The sequence below is a fragment of the Eptatretus burgeri genome, chromosome 5 (genome assembly GCF_056783735.1).
Source record: "Eptatretus burgeri isolate ZD-2024b chromosome 5, Ebu_testis_v1, whole genome shotgun sequence".
NCBI classification, from domain to species: domain Eukaryota; kingdom Metazoa; phylum Chordata; class Myxini; order Myxiniformes; family Myxinidae; genus Eptatretus; species Eptatretus burgeri.
In genome coordinates, this window is record NC_140965.1 from 15,447,937 (window position 1) to 15,467,015 (window position 19,079).

General features: G+C 43.3%; 1 protein-coding gene across 2 annotated transcripts in view; it reads right to left on the bottom strand.

Moving 5' to 3' along the window:
* Nucleotides 1-203: 203 nt before the first annotated feature.
* Nucleotides 204-19,079, bottom strand: part of LOC147025907 (troponin I, slow skeletal muscle-like) — a 51,489-nt gene continuing 32,613 nt past the window's right edge. For both annotated transcript variants that reach the window (XM_085880811.1, XM_085880812.1), the window contains 5 exons: nucleotides 15,344-15,475; nucleotides 12,198-12,287; nucleotides 3,426-3,602; nucleotides 3,013-3,123; nucleotides 204-417 (listed from right to left, as the gene is read on the bottom strand). In XM_085880811.1, coding sequence (XP_085736937.1) covers nucleotides 3,025-3,123; nucleotides 3,426-3,602; nucleotides 12,198-12,287; nucleotides 15,344-15,475 — 498 coding nt within the window. In that variant the 3' untranslated portion in view covers nucleotides 204-417; nucleotides 3,013-3,024. The remainder of the gene's footprint in view (nucleotides 418-3,012; nucleotides 3,124-3,425; nucleotides 3,603-12,197; nucleotides 12,288-15,343; nucleotides 15,476-19,079) is intronic.

Here is a 19,079-nt window from a genome sequence, read left to right on the forward strand (position 1 = left end):
CTGTTATTGCAAACCAGATAGATTCCCAGGTGCGACGGGAGAGCTATCAAGTTACGTTGGATGATGGGAATAAAAGATGCATTTTTAACACATCTTGTGCCTTTTAACGTAAGCAGGACATTGTGTTGGGACCAAAGGTCTGAGTTACAGCCAATATTAACATGGCGTGGACTTTCCATCATTCAAAACAATCCCGACATGTGTCACAGGGGGAAATACAAGAGTTTAATCCTGAACAAGCATTTCAATTCCCTGTACGTCAGGCACTTCGTACAGAGACATTACGCACATGAACAGGAAAACATCAAAAGCAAATAACGAATGGTTAATTTGAGTCTTTCAACTCGGACATTGAAATCCAATCGCCCCATCTCAATGGGTCGTTTTCACACCATCTCTCGATGTTCCACCAACCACCTGCACAACAAGAAAAAGACCAATCAGAGATTGCAAACCCTCGCCAGGACCTTTTTTGAGTGGTGTATTTTTGTAGGTTTCAGGGTAAATCTAATACGGCTGCCAAACCATGTGATCTATGACATCATATGTGTGACCCTTTTGTTCCTCATGGATTGGTGGTGTTTTTGTAAAAACAACATGGCTGCCGAATTACATAACCAATGACGTCATCAAGTTTTTTTTTTCTGTGGACCTTTTTATCCCGAGATGACCCTCGAAAATTTACATGCTGATCGGATGTGGCATTCTACATATGCAATTATGACGTCATAACGAGGGCACCTATGATGTCATGAAAAAAAATTCACACTCATTCCCATGAGGAGTACGTACTATGTGCCAAGTTTCAATTTTTTTCCTTGGTGCCATTTCAGACAGACAGAGGTGCAAAGTTTTTCCAATATGGCTGCCACACCACGTGACCTATGACGTCATAATTATCATTAAAACATTCTACATGAGTAGTTGCATCAATGGTGAAAATTTCGTCTCAATCTGACAAGTGGTTGTGGAGAAAAACACGAAAGTTCTGTGCGGACAAACAGACAAACAAACGGACACAAATGCAATACCCTCTCTGAATCCTTCCACGAGGATAATAAAGAGGTGGATAAAGGAGGAAACAAATCCAAATGTCTCGAAGTGGGACAACATGTAGTGTTTGCCAGGATTCACACATGTACAAAAAGTATATTTAGCCCATCAATCTCGTGCTGTATCCACATTTTGAGCAATAAATCAAATCACATAAATCATCACGAGCCAATCAGTGGGACAGATACATCCTCCCGTCCCATCCCATCCCCGCCTTCCAAAGACAAAACCTAATGTGGAGGAAATGCACAATTTTGCAATGATGTGCATTTTTCTTATTATGCCAAGGTATTCATTATGTGCATCAGCTTTGTCAGTGGGAGGTGACATTTTGTTCGCACTTTTACAGTACAGGTAAGTTCGAGAAAATCAAAAATCCTGACCATTGACGTCAACACACATTTCATTCAACAATCATTTATTTGGTCTTTATAGGGGCAGGTGGGAATTTTTTTTGTTGTAATACAGGTGTCGATGTTCATTTACAAATTTTTTTTTTTTTAAATGGAACAACAGGGGGCAAAGGGTCAATTGACAGAAAGTTGGCTGACGGAAGCAAGGGCCGGCTGTTCACCATTTCAGATCATCCCCGGTCCAAAACCATGGTCTTTTAAACCACCGTTAACCCCGCACCCCAAAGCCCACCCCCCTCCAAATTTCCAGTTCTTCCTTCCTGAGAGTTTGCTTCTGCATCCATCTTGTCCATCCCACGTGTCCTCCTCTACCCCACTTTCCTTAATAGTCCGAGTCTCTCTCTCTCTCTTTTATCATTCAACCCTGTTGTTGGTGCTTCCTCCCTCTTTATACTGTTCCTTTTGTTCTGTTGCATCCTGATCTGTTCAGTGTTCTTACATCAGATTTAAATTACATCAGATGTGGCAATAAATGTGAATTGTTGCTTCCAGGTTGCCGGCTCGATGACAGAAGACGCCATTTACATTTTTGCTGCTCCATCTCTACCCTGTTTATAATCCCGTGCAGGCACGGACAACTTTCTATTTCCATTAAACAATGGAAAAAAGGCCTTGTAGGCCATGTATCACTGTTACCTCCACAACTGAAGGTGGACAGAGGTTATGTTTTCACCCCTGTGTGTCTGTTTGTCTGTAAACAGGATATCTCAAAAAGCTCTGGTCAGATTCGGACGAAATTTGGTGGATAGATTATTGGGTGTGTCACAAGGACGAAATCATTAAATTTTGGTGAAGATCCAAATCCGGATCCAGATACGAGAATATTTCAATTTTGGAAAGTGATTCTTCACAATTGAGAAGTGGGGCCAAAGACGAGCGACAAGCACGACATTTCAAAAAGTTATGGACGGATTGTGACAAAACTTGGTGGATGACTTGGTAAGGTGACAGGAACAAGCCGATTAGATTTTGGTTCAGGTTTGGATCAGGATCATGGCATATCAGTGGGATACAAAAAAAACTCTTCAGCCTGGCGGAGGTGTGCACTCTACTGAGTGCCGTTCTAGTTTTATCAAGGAATGACTGAACAGAGGATGCCCATTCTGCGGCTGGATTTGGAGGCCAGCTTTGCTATATGGTCAACCCAGGAGACGTCATGGCTGATGGTGAAGTCGAGAAGTTCAAAATACTGAACCTTTTCCAGCAGCAAATCATAGAAATAGATATGTTGGTTCATTTGACAATCTTTGTTGACTCTAGAATGACAAGGTGAGACTGAGATTTGCCATGAACAATTATAGAGAAACCTGAGGTCTGAAAGGAATAAAGAAAGCTTTGTAAGCCTTCAAGAATCATTCTCAGGGTAGCAATGATTACTGGATGGTGAGGGGGTTACCGACGATTATCGAGCATTAACAATTATTATCAAGCACTACCAACAGTTACTGAGGGCGATGAACAGTTATGACTAGTGAATGATAGTTACTGAGAGGTACTGAGGGTTAAGATTGATACTTAATCATTATCGATGGTTATCGAGAATTACCTGCTTGGACAATCACTGTTGTGCTGCAGCTGTGTCAAAGAGCTTCTTGCGACCTTTCATGCCTGAGAGGGCCTCAATGTTCTTCCGCCAATCACCCACTTCCTGACGATCCTGAGGACGCAAAGCAAGTCACCGTTACTCCCTCAGGATCTTCTTTTGAAACACAGTATATGCCTTAAGAGTTGCAAGATGATCCGATGATGAATCAAATAACATTATGGATATCTATGAATCTTGTAAACGATATTGGAAGCCTGTAAGCCATACAAATATCTCGTTTTTAATAAGAAAAGCCTTTTTAATGAACCTGCATGTTTAAAGAAAAACAACAAAGGATAAATTGTGGTGGGGATGAAACTCATCTGCACTGTGATGGAGAAAACCAACAAAAGCGAACTTTGGACTTTTTTCACCTTCTCAGTGTCATCTTTCTTCACGGACTTGAGGTTCGCACGTAGGTCCAGAGAGACCTTGTGCTTGGATCCAAGCAGTGCCCGCAGCATGGCATCCGCAGACATTCTCACGCGTCGCAAGGCAGGCCGTTTGAACTTCCCTTTCAAGTCAAAGATCTTCTGGATGAGGTCTTCAATCTAGAAAGCAAGAAATATGAAAAGACCATCAAAGAGAGCCAAAAGAAGAGCAACAGGATATTGGTTCACGAGCGCCAGCCAGAGTGACCACTCTATTCGTTGTCTGTGTGTCTGTATGTATGTCTGTCTGTCTGTCTGTCCAGAGCACAACTTCGTGGGATGTGATCCGATTTGGATGAAACTTGAATATGATGTTGATATCAATGCCTAGTTTTGTCTTCCTGGCGATGGGCGTCCCACGCCCATTGTAGGCGGAGCCACGCCCACTTGTAATTTTTAGCTCGCTTTTTCGAAGAACAGAGAGCTATAGCGATACCCCGAGCGTGAGCGTCAGCGTGAGTGTGAAAATGTTAAAGTTTTTGGTGCAAGTTATTTTTTCCTTTCTAATGTCTTTATCTAGCACACTATTATTTTTTTATACGCCCGATATACATATATATATATATATATATATATATATATATATATATATATATATATATATATATATATATATATATATATACATATATATATGTATATATATATGTATATATATATATATACATATATATATACATATATATATATATATATATATATATATATATATATATATATATGTATATATATATATATATATATATATATATATATATATATATATATATATATATATATATATATATATATATATATATGTGTGTCGTCCGTCTTATGTGTCGTCCCTATGTCTTATGTGTCGTATTGTGTGTCGTCCATCCGTCCGTTCCTGTCCGCACTCTCACTCCCAAAGTTTTCAACATTCACGTTCCATATTTGGTACATAGGTACAGACTGTGGAGACGGTGTGTCGCGACATACGGTTGTCATCTAAAGTGGTTGCCATGGCAACCAGGATGCTGTTTTCCATCCGTTCCTGTCCGCACTCTAACTCCCAAAGTTTTCAACTTTCACGTTTCATATTTGGTACATAGGTAGAGACTGTGGAGACGGTGTGTCGTGACATACGTTCGTCATCTAAAGTGCTTGCCATGGCAACCAGGATGCTGTTTTCCATGTAGTGGTACAATTCTGTATATACAGGTAGTCGTCGACTTCCGACCTATGCGACTTACGACTGTTCGACTTTACGACCACTTTACAACGACGACAAACTTTTTTTTTCACACGATGTTTTTCGCCCGTATCGTGAAATTTACGAGGAGAAAAAGAAACAAACCATTCAAACAAAGCTCACCATGTTTACGACAAAAACAACTCCGGATACCTCGAGCGCTGCCCTCGCAGATAACATCGACGATCCACAGCCAAGCATGAGTGACCAATAACATGTTTTGTATTTTTTGTATTTTTGAATGTTTTTTCAAATACAGCACCGTATTAAACCAATTGTACTGTAGTGCAGTGTTTGACTTGAACAAAGAAAATGTTAATAAAATACAGTATGACTTACAGATGACTATTGTGTCATTATACAGTATAATATTAAAAAATAAAATAAAATAAAATAAAATAAAATAAAATAAAGGTTGTCCGACTTACGACCAAATTGACTTACGACCGATCGGTCGGAACCAATCACGGTCGTAAGTCGACGACTACCTGTACCTTCTTGTTCGGGCGTATATTGTGCTCACTTGCGCTCTTGTGACTGATTACAATATACAAATACATATATTGCTTTAAAATTATTTGGATCACACTTCACTGCAATGCTTTATAAAAAATATTAATTATTAGACGAGTCTTTTAAAAACGATAAATGTATCAACAGGTGAGCATTGGCTGGCTTTGACACCAACTCTGGTTGTTTTTTGGTTCATGAGCGCCAACCAGTGTGACCACTATATTCGTTATGTCTGTGTGTGTCTGTCTGTGTGTCTGTGTGTCTGTCTGTCCAGAGCATAACTCCATGCACTTCGATCCTATCTTTATGAAACTTGGTTATGTGTTCGATATCAATGTCGAGTTGTGTTTTCCTGGATGAGGGTGTGCTACGCCCATTGTGGGCGGAGCCACGCCCCAAAAATAGCCATTTTTAGGGGGTAGTCAGAATAAAAATCTATCTTCTCCTCGGGAATTTGCTGACTGGAATAGGTTCTTCGGTATTTGAATAGCAAAATGAATTATCTAAAACTTGTCATTGTCCGATTTTTCATTTTCGTCCCAAGGTCAAAACTTAGAAAATTGCGAATTTTGAGATAAAAATCATACGACCGCCAAAACTTTGAGAGCGAGGATGACAATATTTTTTATGCATAATCTTGAGGTCATTCCCCACTTAAAGTATTGAAACCATTTTGCTTTATCTCGAACACCTTGCCCGTGGCGCCCCCTTCAAGTTTGTTTTTACGCTGATTTCATCAAAGTATGGATAATCCGAGGAGTGCGGAATGCCATATAGCCTAGATGACGTTATATTGTTCCTGGAATGTTCCAGAGGAAGTTTTACACCAAAGGTCATAATCCTTGACCTTTAAAGGCCACAAAGGTCAAATTTTCAAAGTTGGGGGAATCGAACCGGGTTTTCGACCTTCTTCGACGAACTAACTTTGATAAGCTATAGCACGTATCCTGTTTCCTTGTTTTAATGTCCACAACATTGTTTTGTGACCTTCAAAGGTTATGCAAAGGTCAAATTTTGAAAGTTGTTGAACGAAACTAGGTTTTCGATATTTTGCAGCTAATAACCTGTCACCCGTACCACATCATGTTGATCATTTTTATAACTTGGTCAAAAATTATCACATTGTCTCATCCTTGACTTCTGAAACAATCTACATCGTCAAATACCGCTCGTGAACGAACCATCTTCGCCTCCCGGCTTGTTATATATATTTTTCGTTATTTTTTCCATGGAAGAGACGATGCCTATAAAAAGAAAAAGCTTTCATCAAAACCGGATCCATCAAAACCGAGAGACAAAATACTTGCCAGCACATATTACCTTTCTAGTAAGGCCCTCATAACTTCTGCAAATGATGAAGAAAGAAATGATCGATAAAATTATATACATTGTATTTTTCCCCAATTTCAACTTTCCTTCAAGTCAGGTCAGGTCAGGTCAGGTATAGGAGCATGCACTGGAGCAGCGTATTGCTGCGTCCACTTTCCACGGGTACTCCAGGGGCCTCCTTTTGGCCAACCCCATCTCCTTGAGATGCTGATCAACATGCTGCAACCACGAGGCACGTAGTCGGCCCATTGGCCTCCTCCACTCAGGAGACTCCCTCGCTGAGAGAATCTGGTGAGCAGGATCAGTGTCAGGAAAACGAGCCACATGTCCATACAGCCGCAGCTGATGCTCACGGACTATGCAGGTAACAAATCTCATTTGGGTCTCTTTCAGCAACCGCTCATTGGATACAACGTCCGACCACCGATAGCCAAGGATTCTCTGAAGAAACCTGGTACCAAAGGAATTAAGTCTCCATCTCAGTTCCTTGGTCAGAGTCCAAGTCTCGCATCCATAGAGCAAGACTGGAAGCACCAAGGCCCTGAAGACTCGGACTTTCGTCCTCTCGCACAGGTACCGGCAGTGCCGCACACCATGATCCAGTGAATCCATGACTCCCCAGGCCCGACCCAGATGTCGGTTGACCTCTGGCTCGCAGCCAGCAGAGACATGAATATCAGTGCCAAGATAAGTGAATCTCTCCGTGACCTCAACATCCTCGCCACAAACAGGTACAGACAAGATAGCAGCATCCACGATGTCACTGAAAGCTTAGATCTTAGTTTTGACCCAGAAAACCCGTAATCTCACTGGCTCTGACTCCTCATTCAGCACCTCAAGGGCCCCACAAATGGATATCTAGAGTCTCCGCAAAGATGATTGCTTGTTCTGCGAAATCAAGGTCAGAGATCTTGACATTCCCAAACGATGCACTGCAGCTTGATCTCTCCGACATCCTCCCCAGAATCCAGTCCGTACAAGTGCTGAAAAGTGTGGGGGCCAGTACACACCCCTGACGAACTCCAGGAACAACTTGTCCCGTTTTAACTGTTTAATTTTCTCACCTACATGTTACTGTGTGTTCCTAGTTCAGTTTTGTTTCAAAAATCGTGCTATTTTGTGAGTTTTTGTCGACGTTCTTACCGGGTGTTTGAGGTCTAGGCCTTGGCCTAGGCTTGAGGCCTACCGGTTCAACTCGGTGTTCGATTGTTTAATTTTTTTTCACCCCATTACCTTCAATTTCTATCCTCCCCACTTTCCTAATGTCCCCCATTCTCCCAACGAATCTCTATTTCTTATCTTACAAAAAAACAAACAAACAAAAAAAAACAACAATACGCTAACTTCTCCCGATTCCGCTTCTTCTTCATCCTCTTATTCTTCCTCGATGTTTTCCACAACACTTCCATGACCTAATCTGTTGAAAACTCTCTCAAACATTAATAATAATAACAAAAACGATCTTATAATGCTTCATCTTCCTCTCTCACACATGTGGTACTCTTTCCTGTTTCATAATGCACTACTCTTCTGCTATTTTTAACAGACTGCTCTCATTTCGATCTATCCTTCATTCCTTGCCCAAAAAATCCAACTGTTACAGCGTTTCTTCTCTCCATTCTCTGAATTCGCCTTTATTTCATCCATAAAGAACTGTGTTAAATCGCATCTCTGACCTAAAATTTTGAAAAACCCCAGTTTGCTATGAATGTTCGCTTTCCATCAACCATTCTTTTTTTCCAACTTCAGTGCCAACTCACCCTCACTCTCAAAGCAACCATCCCACTCTTCTCCCTCCAAGCCTCCCTCTCACCTCTCTCAAAAATTCCCCCCTCACCTTTCTCCCACCTTTCATCCCCCTCACTCATCCTTCTCAAAGTTGCCCCCCCTCCCATCCACAAAGCTGCCTCCTTCCACTGCCCTCTCACCTCCATCTCTTCACTCCACCTTCTCAAATCCTCAACTGCCTTCTTCCCCTCTCTTGTCCCCCCTCTCCCCCAGCACCACAGAGCCTTTTCTCCTCCTCGAGTTATTCTGCAACCCCCCACACTCTTTCAACAACTATCCCTACGTCCCCTCTCGTCCCTTGCCCTATCCTCCCCCCTCCCCCCACCCCTGCACCCAAGACCTCCTCCCCCTCTTCTTCATTAAAAGTGTGGACCTCAAATATCCGGGGCCTTCGCTCAAACCTTTCAGATCTTTCCATACAGGCTGCCATTGACAAACCAGACATAATCTGCCGAACAGAAACTTTCCTCTCCCAAGACGTATCTGACTCCCAAGTATCTCTCCCCGATTACTCCCTCCACCGGTATGACAGACCTGAGCCTCGTCCTGGTGGAGGTGTTGCTCTCTTCATCAAAGACTCTATTCCTCACTCTCCATGCACTGCTCTCACTCCCCCACACCCCCAGGAATACCTCTGGCTACGGCTCCCCCCCCCACTCCCACCTCATGTTTATATGTGTACTGTACCGTCCACCGAACAGTGATGACTCAATCTACACCTCACTATCCGAAAACATGGATCATCTTCTATCTTCTCATCCACACTCTCTCTTCCTCTTATGTGGTGACTTCAATTGTCATCATGCCAGTTGGCTAGGTGTGGGTACCTCTCTCACCTGTCATGGCACCTCAGCAAAAGCTTTCTGCGACTCATTGGGACTGACTCAATCGGTCAACTTCCCTACCCGGATCTCAACCAATGGTACTCCATCTCTTCTGGATCTGATTTTGACAAATTTCCCTGACAATATCTGCTGCTCTTTTCCGCTCCAATTGGTTCTTCTGACCACGTCCTTGTCAAAGTGGACATCTCTCTGGCTGTTATCAGAGAACCACCTCACCGCCATCAGAAAACATCTTTCTCATCTCAAGTCTGAACTCTCAAACCTCTCTCCCTCCTCAAAAAGCGGGTGGCGTTTAATCAAATCTGTTTCTGGTGTATGCTCCCCTCCATCCCCTCCCTTACCTAAAATGGTCGCATCGCTGATACCGCACGTGAAAAAGCTGAATGCCTAAACTCTGTGTTTGCAGCTAAATCTTGTGTCCTAAACCCATCACTCTCTCCACCCACCTTACCCAGTCGCACCCAACTGTCCCTGGACTCTGTGTCCTTTCTCCTAACAAGGTGGAGAGCTTGCTTTCTCACCTTGACTCAGATTCTGCAACCGGTCCAGACGGCATCAGTGCACGTGTCCTCAAAGCCTGCTCTTCTGTTCTTGCTCACCCTCTCTCTGTTCTATTCACCCTCTCTCTGTTCTATTCACCCTCTCATTTGCTCAAGGTCTTCTGCCATCTGCTTGGAAATCTGCAAACATCACTGCCCTGCATAAAAAAGGTGCAAAAACAGATCCCTGCAACTACAGACCAATCAGCCTTCTCCCAATCATCAGCAAGGTTATGGAATCCATCATCGCTTCAGACATGAAATCCTTCCTCTTCTCCAATGGCTTGATTTCTGATCATCAATTTGGTTTCAAACCAGGTCACTCTACCCTGGATATGCTGCTTCTGCTCTCCCATCAATGGATGGAGGTCCTCAATGCCAGACAGGAAATCCGAGCCATATCCCTGGACATATCACGTGCTTTTGACACAGTCTGGCACCCTGCCGTACTCACCAAACTCTCTTCCCATGGTATCCAAGGCCATCTCCACTCGTGGCTCGCAGACTTCCTCTCCTGTCGCAGTCAACGTGTGGCCCTAAATGGAGTTCTTTGATCCCCTCTTCCTGTCCAGGCTGGAGTTCCTCAAGGTGGCGTTCTGGGCCCTGTTCTTTTTCTGGTTTTCATCATTGATCTCTCCGACTCTCTGGATAATCCTGTACATCTCTTTGCTGACGACTCCACCCTCTGCCATACCATCTGTCATCCCTCAGACCGGCAAGCAGCAGCTTCTTCGCTCACTGCAGATCTGGATAAAATCACAAACTGGTCCAACATGTGGAACATGTCTTTCAATCCAGACAAATCTCACACTCTCACTATGCCTCTTCGAAATGACCGTTTAGAACCCCCTCCATCCATTTTCTCAACAACCCTCTGGAAGAAGTCTTTTCGTTCAAGCTTCTGGGTCTCACTATCTTCCATGACCTTTCCTGGGAAAGTCACATTTCCAACCTCGCCTCCAAAGCCAGTCGCCGACTGGGAATCCTCTGTCGTGCAAAGTCCTTCCTCGGCCCACCTGAGCTCCTGAGCACTTACAAAGCTTTTGTCCGCAGCCTGATGGAGTACTACTCTCCCCTCTGGGCTGGTGCTCCTGCCTCCCACCTTTCGCGGCTTCACGCTGTGGAAACCAGGGCATTTAGGATCATCGGCATCTCCCGCAATGAAGCTGAGTCTTTGGGCCTCTCACTCAATCACCGCAGGTTGGTCGGTGGTCATTCTTTCTGTCTTCTACCGTCTCCTCTCCAGCCTTGCCCCCCTGCTCTCTCTGCGATTTGTCCCCACCACATTTCCACAGGGCGCTCAAGGTCCACCAACAACCCTCTTCTGGTAAAACTACCAAAATCACGAATCACTGCTCACCTTCACTCTTTCATTCCTCTTTTTTCCCGCCTTTGGAATAAACCCCCTCACTCTATTCTTTCCCATTCTTCCCTCCAGGCTTTCAAAACAGCTGTTCACCACCACCTATTATCATCCCCCCATCAAAATCCTCAATCTTTTCTACCCCCGATAATCCACCCAAGCCCACTTCCTTCAATTCTCCTGCTTTCCTTCCTGAAAATCCCTGCAATGTCCATCTTCTCTTCCCCATGTTCCCCGTCCCATCCCTCTCCCTTCCACAGATCTCCTAATGTGTCTGTTCCCCACTGTTTTGTCCCTCCCACTCCTGCCCCTCTTCTCTCATGCCCCCTTGCTGTGCGTTGTGCGTTAGCTCCCTTACGAGCCTCCACAAGGTATACAAAAAAACAAATAAATAAATAAAAACTATAGTTTTTCATTAAATGTATTCCTTTTGAGACACTGTAACATTGTGCTGTCCTTGTGCAGCGCCCGTGCTGTGCTCCTCCCGTGCTCCTCCGGGGTGGTTTTCCTCTCCGTCATTACGCCCCGTAAACGTGCGCACATTAATCTCCGAGTCTCGGTTGTAGCCTTTAAGGGAGAAGCTTTGTCATCCGTACAGGTAGGGTTTTAACCCCCTGGACGTGACTATATATATATATATATATATATATATATATATATATATATATATATATATATATATATATATATATATATATATATATATATATATATATATATATATATCTATATATATATATATATATATATATATATATATATATATATATATATATATATTTTTATATATATATATATATATAGTGGTTTGGGACGTTTTCACTCATGCAGGTATCGAGGTTGATGCACTAGGAGATCTAAAGGCTGCAATGGATCAATAGACAGATGGTATAGGTGGTAGTTGGGGGTGGGGGGGGCTGTATTTTTGGTGAACTATGTAAACTGCACAGGACTACAAAGGGTTAGTCAAAAAGCAGTATATATCGAATACAAATTGTCCCTCAGCAGTGCATTTTTGTCTCCACTGTTTTTGCACACACATCCTTATCAAAATGAATAGGACAGATCAGGAAAAAGTGCGATCATGTCTACAAGTGATGTACAGGCTTATATATCACAAACCTCAGTATCAGCCTTTTTGACCTTAAACTCGATGTCGTATCTCTCCTCATCAACACTTTCAACCTTGCTGTGCAGTGTCCGGCAGAGAGTCTGGATGGACAAAAGAGAACAAGTGCAGAGAGACATCATAATGCAGAATAGGACAAGATTGTCACTTGGCAAATAAACCATTAATCTGTGAAGCAACTATGATATCTTCCAAATGTCCATGTAATGAACATTAACATTTGGATATAAAGGGAAACAGGAAGGTTTGAAAAGTTGAGTTAGCCAGGACAAGAAAGTTATCGGTGTGAACAAATCAACCCCATGCCCAGAAGTAGGCGCTACATATCCAAAAAAAGAGAAGACGACAGTGTAGCAGCAAAGAGACTACTTCTATGGCTACCACCACAATTATTCCCACCTTCATGTGCAGTCGGCTGGAGAATGTTCTTGACCCAAGTCTTTCACTAAACGACTGGACAAGCTGCCGGGTGTTTGACTGAAGGTAACTTGGGCAAGAATTTGTAATTTCTTCAGGGTTCTGGCAATAACTCACCAACCTCTTTGTAAAATATACAGTGGACTCTTTAATTAATGTCTACCAACCACTATAGCAGACAAGACACCCAGTTTAACACCCATCTGAGATATGGCACACTTTGTGGTGCAACACCCTCACTGTGAAACACCGATCAGACAGTTGATAGCCATGTCAGGAATCGAATGCAGACCACTAAGCTTAAAGGTAAGTGCACTACCTCTGCACCATCCTTTTGGATAGGGCAGCATCAGGAAGCACAAGAAGCAATGTGAAATGGTCCTGTGGAGTTATAACATACTTTCTTCCGTTTATTATTACACGAGCAAACACAATCCATCGCTTCGCTGACAGGGTTATTAAGGGGGGGAGAGGAAGAGAGGAGGGAGGGGAGGGAGAAGGAGGGAGAGGGGAGAAGGAGGGAGAGGGGAGAGAGAGTAGGGGGAGGGGGAAGATAGGAGAGGGGAGGGAGAAGGAGGAGGGAGAGGGTGGGGGAGAGAGAGGAGGGAGAGGGGGGAAGAGAGGAGGGAGGGGAGAGAGAAGGAGGAGAGAGAGGGGAGAGAGAGAAGAGGGAGGGGGAGGGGAGGGGGAGAGGAGGTTTCCGGCAGATGCGACGTCCTGTTTAACGTCCATCCAAGGGACGGCACACCCATTGATGAATCACCCTGCCTGTGCAACACCGGGGTGACAGTTTATAGTGGGGTCAGGATTGAAACCCAGGCTAGACAGCTTAGTGCAAGTATGCGGATCTCTCAGCTATCCTGGCGTGATGTGGCAATTCATTGCTTTGCAGCAACAGAAAACATTTTTTACTCATTGTAATCATTTAATTTATTTTGTCTTCCTAACTCCGGTCTCCGGAGATGATCCCACGGAAAACCACACCGTAGTATCGCCATGGAAGCTTGTAGAGATCGAAGTTTGAAGAGCACTCAAAGGAAGCACTCCAACGAAACAGTTGAAGAAACTTAAAAACGTTTAATTATTCCTGCGTTTTAGAAGAAAAGCGGGAATATTGTGATTGTCTCCGCCTTCCGTCTGTCCGTACATCCGTCTGTCTGTCTTACCCTGTAACTCCTCCTACACCGTTTGAAATAGGAAGTTGAAACTTTGGGACATAGTAGATATATGTATGGGGAAGTGCACAACACTTTCGGATTTTTGATATGACCCGTTGGGGCCGGGCCAGAGGGATTGGGGTCATGGGGGCCGATTAAAAAAAAAAAATTGTCATAGCTTTTTAAATCAATAAAATTTCACCTGGCGTTAATGGGACAAAGCAGTGCGCGCAGGAATATGCGATGGTGTGCCATCGACAACATAGTTCTAGTTTGTTACATGTATTTATCTCTGCCGAAGTGATGGGTCATATAATGAAAGAAGATAGTACAAAAAGGGGAAATGTCAAAATAAAACTGCACATTTTCTGCGAGGAAGCCACCGCCCGAGGGACCGCAAGACAACGTGGGGCCAAACTCAGGTGAGTAGGGTTTGAACTTTGTTCAAGTCGATTGATATATTCAGTGACAGTACCATTACTTTTTCCGTGTACGGCCACAGCTTGGAAACATAAAATCAAGCAGCTTGTACAGCACTCGCCAAGTGGCTTAAGCACTCAACCTCGCACTCCAATGAAACGGTTGATTAGGAACGGCTGGCTTGGCAAGCGATTAGCGATCGCCGATCGGTCGTATAAACACCGCGCACTCGGAGATGCCAGAAATTGTCGGAACTGCTGCTGAGGTCAATTAAGAAGTTTAAATTTTGACATTCGGCTCAGATTTAGAGATTGTAGAAGTTATGGCATGTGCGGAAATTAAATAAAGCCACGAATACTGGCGTCTCTGGGCATTTATAAGCATTGCAATGTATCCAGCGATTCGTAGGCATGATGATCAGGCATTTGATATGAGTGAGGAAAGTGGAAAAAAACAAGAACTTCATTGTTAACAAACCATTGCGGCTTGTTCAAAGTCAAGGCCTTGTTGAGCAGGCCAAAAAAACATAATGAATTAAGACCCCAGCGAGGAACAGACAGGTGACCAAGGATTTGCCTTGATAAAGGATAATTAAATAAGTCTGTTAGTTATCTTCAAAATGGGTGTTTAAGTAAAACCAAACACTCAATTTTCATTCAGGCACTCCTTTAGATTTCCCTTAGTATGCATGCAAAGTTTCAGGCTGCTACGTTTCGTGGTTTTGATGTTCGGAGACATCCACTGACTGACTGATTGACACACTGACATTTATTATTATTATAGATTTGTTTTACGGGATGAAGGGGGTTCTAAGGTGAGGATTGAACAAATGCTGACAGTGCATTCACCTTTTGATGATACCCTTTCACAGACATCACAATCATTACACAAGTATACAATCACCCATCCATATCTAAGCTTCCTCCGAGTCCTTCCACTATCTATGTACCCCACTATCCCTAAAACACAATATGATCAATATTTAATTTGATAATCATGATAGTTAATCAAGTAATCGATAAATGGAAAGTCAACACAAATAATTATCAGTGAATCACAGCAGAGTCCATCAGCCATACCTCGAGTCCCTCAACATTACGGAGAGACGGAGGTTTGAATGACTGAACTTTGTTCACTCAGCTCACCTGTAACTCTGCCAAGGACATTCCATATGGTTCGATCTTTTCGACCCTTTCTTCCAGCACCCGGACCTTGTCATTTGCTCGTTCCTCCACTTGGGCGTCCAATGCTTCTTGTGCCTTGGCCAGCATCAAGCTCTGGGCATCCATCGAGGGAATCACAGGTATGTATGATCTGTTGTTTCAATCACTCCACTGCACGTACATCATTCCTTCCCTCATGCCCACAACCACCTTCCTGCAAACTCTTTGATGAACTCCATCATGCAAGCGACAACTGCAGCCATTTATTGTTTTATAGCCAGGTAATAGGTTCAAGACTTCACGTTCTGATAGTTTCATTGAGGATCTACTCAATTTTGGTGAAGATCCGGATCCGGATCTGATAAGTGTGCAGCCTGCCGGAGGTATGCAATCTCCCTCGTGCTGTTCGAGTATGACTAGTTTTCATACACACACTACCTCCACATTAATCAGACTAGTTGAATAACCATTAAGTGACTGAAGATGAACTTGTCCAAACAAACCTACTGACAAATAAAAGGATTTTGCTGCCAAATGACTTGGCTGTTTCAGATAGGTCCTGCCCTTTGCATTTTTTTTAAAATCATTTTTGTCTATAACCAAGCTGCTTCAATTTGGAAATGACATGAAGAGTGCTGCAATCCTGCACCCAATAGCGTCAAACAGCAAAGGAGAAATCGAACCACAAGATGGAAATTCTTGCAAAAACTCCAAGACTAAATGGATTTTTTGAGACTCAAACTAGCACATCAGCAGATGTGGCATCATGTATGTCACCTGATCCCAATCCTGTAACTGACAAAGATGATGAAGGGAAAAATGGTTGTGAGCCCAAGCCTGCTGATGTAGCTGAGAATAGTGAATCAAGTTTGAACTCCCCTTACAAAGAGAGGGCTAAGGCTTGATCGACAGATCCAGGGGAATGGTTTCCAGTCGAAGAATCTTGTATCGAGTACTGGTCAAACTTAGGCCCCGAGATGTGCCGGAATAAAACAGATACTGGGAAGAACTTTGCATCAAAACGATTTCAACCACCTCGCAAAGATTTTTTTCAAAACAGATATGTTTTATACCTTTCAAAAAAAAACAGAGACATTTTCAAACAAAGTTGGCTGCTCTCAAGCCCATCAAATAGTTCTGTATACAGTATTATTTTCATTGAATTGTTATGTCGTCACGCATTGGCAACTTCTCCTGTTCTTTAATTTTTTTTCTTTGTATACATAGTCGAAGCTTGTGGAAGAGCTAGTTTTAGTACACTGAATGGATCAGGACTTAACAGGACAAAAGGAACAGCAGAGAGAGAAAGGGGGGGGGAGCACAACAGAGCTGAAGGCCAAGCCAGAGGGAGGCAGACAAATAATGGGTGTTGGGAGGAATGGGGGCAGGAGAAGATACATGGGGTGGACACGATGGATCCATAAGGAAACTCTCAGGAGGGAAAACTGGAAGTTTGGAAGGAGGAGGGATTGGGGTGTGTGTGGGGGGGGGGGAGGGTTAACTAGGATAGAAAAGATCATGATTTTGGATGGGGGGAAGATCTGCAATGGTGTAGTGGGGCAACTTAGCTAAATATAGCGTAACAATTGTGCATTTTGTGAGGAAAGCACCAAATTTGGCACACTCGTAGCCTATCATATTATGTACAGATTTGGATATTGGGCCATCTTAAAATTTTTGATGGCAGTGGAAAATGGCTGCCACAGCCATCAGCGGCCGAATTTGAGATGGCCCAATATCCAAATCTGTTCATAATACGTTAGGCTATTAGTGTGCCAAATTTGGTGCTTTCCTCACAAAATGCACAATTGTTATGCTAAGTTGCCCCACTAGTGGTGAACAGCTGTCTTGAAGACCTAGAGGGAAGGATGAGATTGAATAACATGTGGAAGTTGGTTCCGCAAGTGTAAAAACAGAGGAACAAATGAGAGTGGAGGAGAAACCTGGGGGGGGGGGAGGGGTGACAAAGCATGGAAAGACGAGAAGGTGTAAGACCAGAAAGGAGGCGGTAGATGACAGAAAGACCACCGACCCGTCTGTGATGGTGAAATGTTAGGCCCATACTCAACTTCATCGTGGGAGATTCTAATAATCTTAAAGGCCTTGGTTTCCACCAGTTTCCACCATATCAAGCTGAGCAAGATGTGAAGCAGGGGAGCCAGCCCAGAGGGGAGAGCAGTACTCCATAAAGCTGAAGATGAACCAAACTGCCTTGTAGGTGGATATGAGTTAAGGTGTGCCAAGAAAGGACTTTGTATGACAGAGGATACCCATGCAATCAGTGGCTGGCTTTGGAGGCCAAGTTTTGAATGTGGTTTGCCCAAGAAAGATCATGGCAGATTGTGAGACCCAGGAGTTTATTTTCATGGTCAGAAAACGCTTCTGCTGTGAGACATTATTGAACATAATAGATAAGCTTACAACGCATTTCAATTTGGAAGCCAGATGTTCTGCATATGAAATGGTCTACAACAATTTCAGGGTTGTTACGGATTCCTGTATCCTTAACCAGGAGCAGCTCAGACGTGAGGATGGAAAACTGGCACAAGAATACTCCAGAGATCTCAGTCTGGAGGTTGTCCCTGGTGAGATGGTGCAGTTCGTGAGTTTTTCTAAGCAGAGACTGCACTTCTCCAGGAAGCCAAGCTCCGCTACTTTACAAGGAAGGACTCGTGGAGCCTTTCCCAAATGTATCGGTGGTCCTTCGTATGTATACCTATGTATGTTGGTTACAAACTGCATTGAGGAGAGATCTTTCAGTAATCTTGCTTTCATCAAGAGGAAACTACGTACTTCAATGCAACATGACCGGCTCAGTGCATCCTCAACATGGAACGTGAACTACTACGACACCTGGACTTGGAGGATGTAATGCATGAATTTGCAGCTTTGAAGTCTCACAAGTGTCTCTTGTGAAAGAGTCCTTCTTTACAAGGAGGATCATAACTTACCAACACAGGTAAACACATTTTTACTTTCATTTAAATTGACTTGTTTTATGGAATAGATTACAGTTGGGAATAATGTGTCGATCTTAATTGCATATCCAAGTTTACTGATTTACCTGTAATGTGCTGTAATTGTGATAAATCTCATTACATTTTGAATGTGCCCCCAAAAGGTGAGTGCCGCAGGCCCCCCAAAAGCTTAATCTGGTCTTGATTCACTAGTAGGGAGGGAATTATGCATCTGTCCTGCAGTTCCTCCATTCAATTTCATTTCCAAATGATTCCTTCTGCTCTATTACACAATGTCAACACCCTTCAACCCACCATTTTTGAGCTTTCATGTATACACAGCAGTTTAAAAGTCTATTTCAGGACTGCACATCCAAGGTGCATTGGAACACCCTTCCGACTCTCACATTTAAACAGGGATAGAAACAGGAGGACGTTTGGCTCATCATTCCTGTGTCATATCCACAGCCTAGCAACTGTCAATTTACTTATCTTGCATTTACTCAAACTGTTCTTTCTAGTAACTTAACATCTGCATAGCTTTGAGATCTACAGGCAGGGAAAACTTGTGGCCCCTCTTTGAGAGAGATACTGTGGATTATTTAAAATTCACAACCGAAGAGCACACAGGACAGTTGACTTTTTGTCCTCCGCATCTGGACAGCGTGCTCTAATATCCAGCACCCCCTTCTGGTACCAGATTGCAGATCGATCCAAGACGCGATCCCAAAATGAGTCCTCCGAACACATTCTGATCAAAG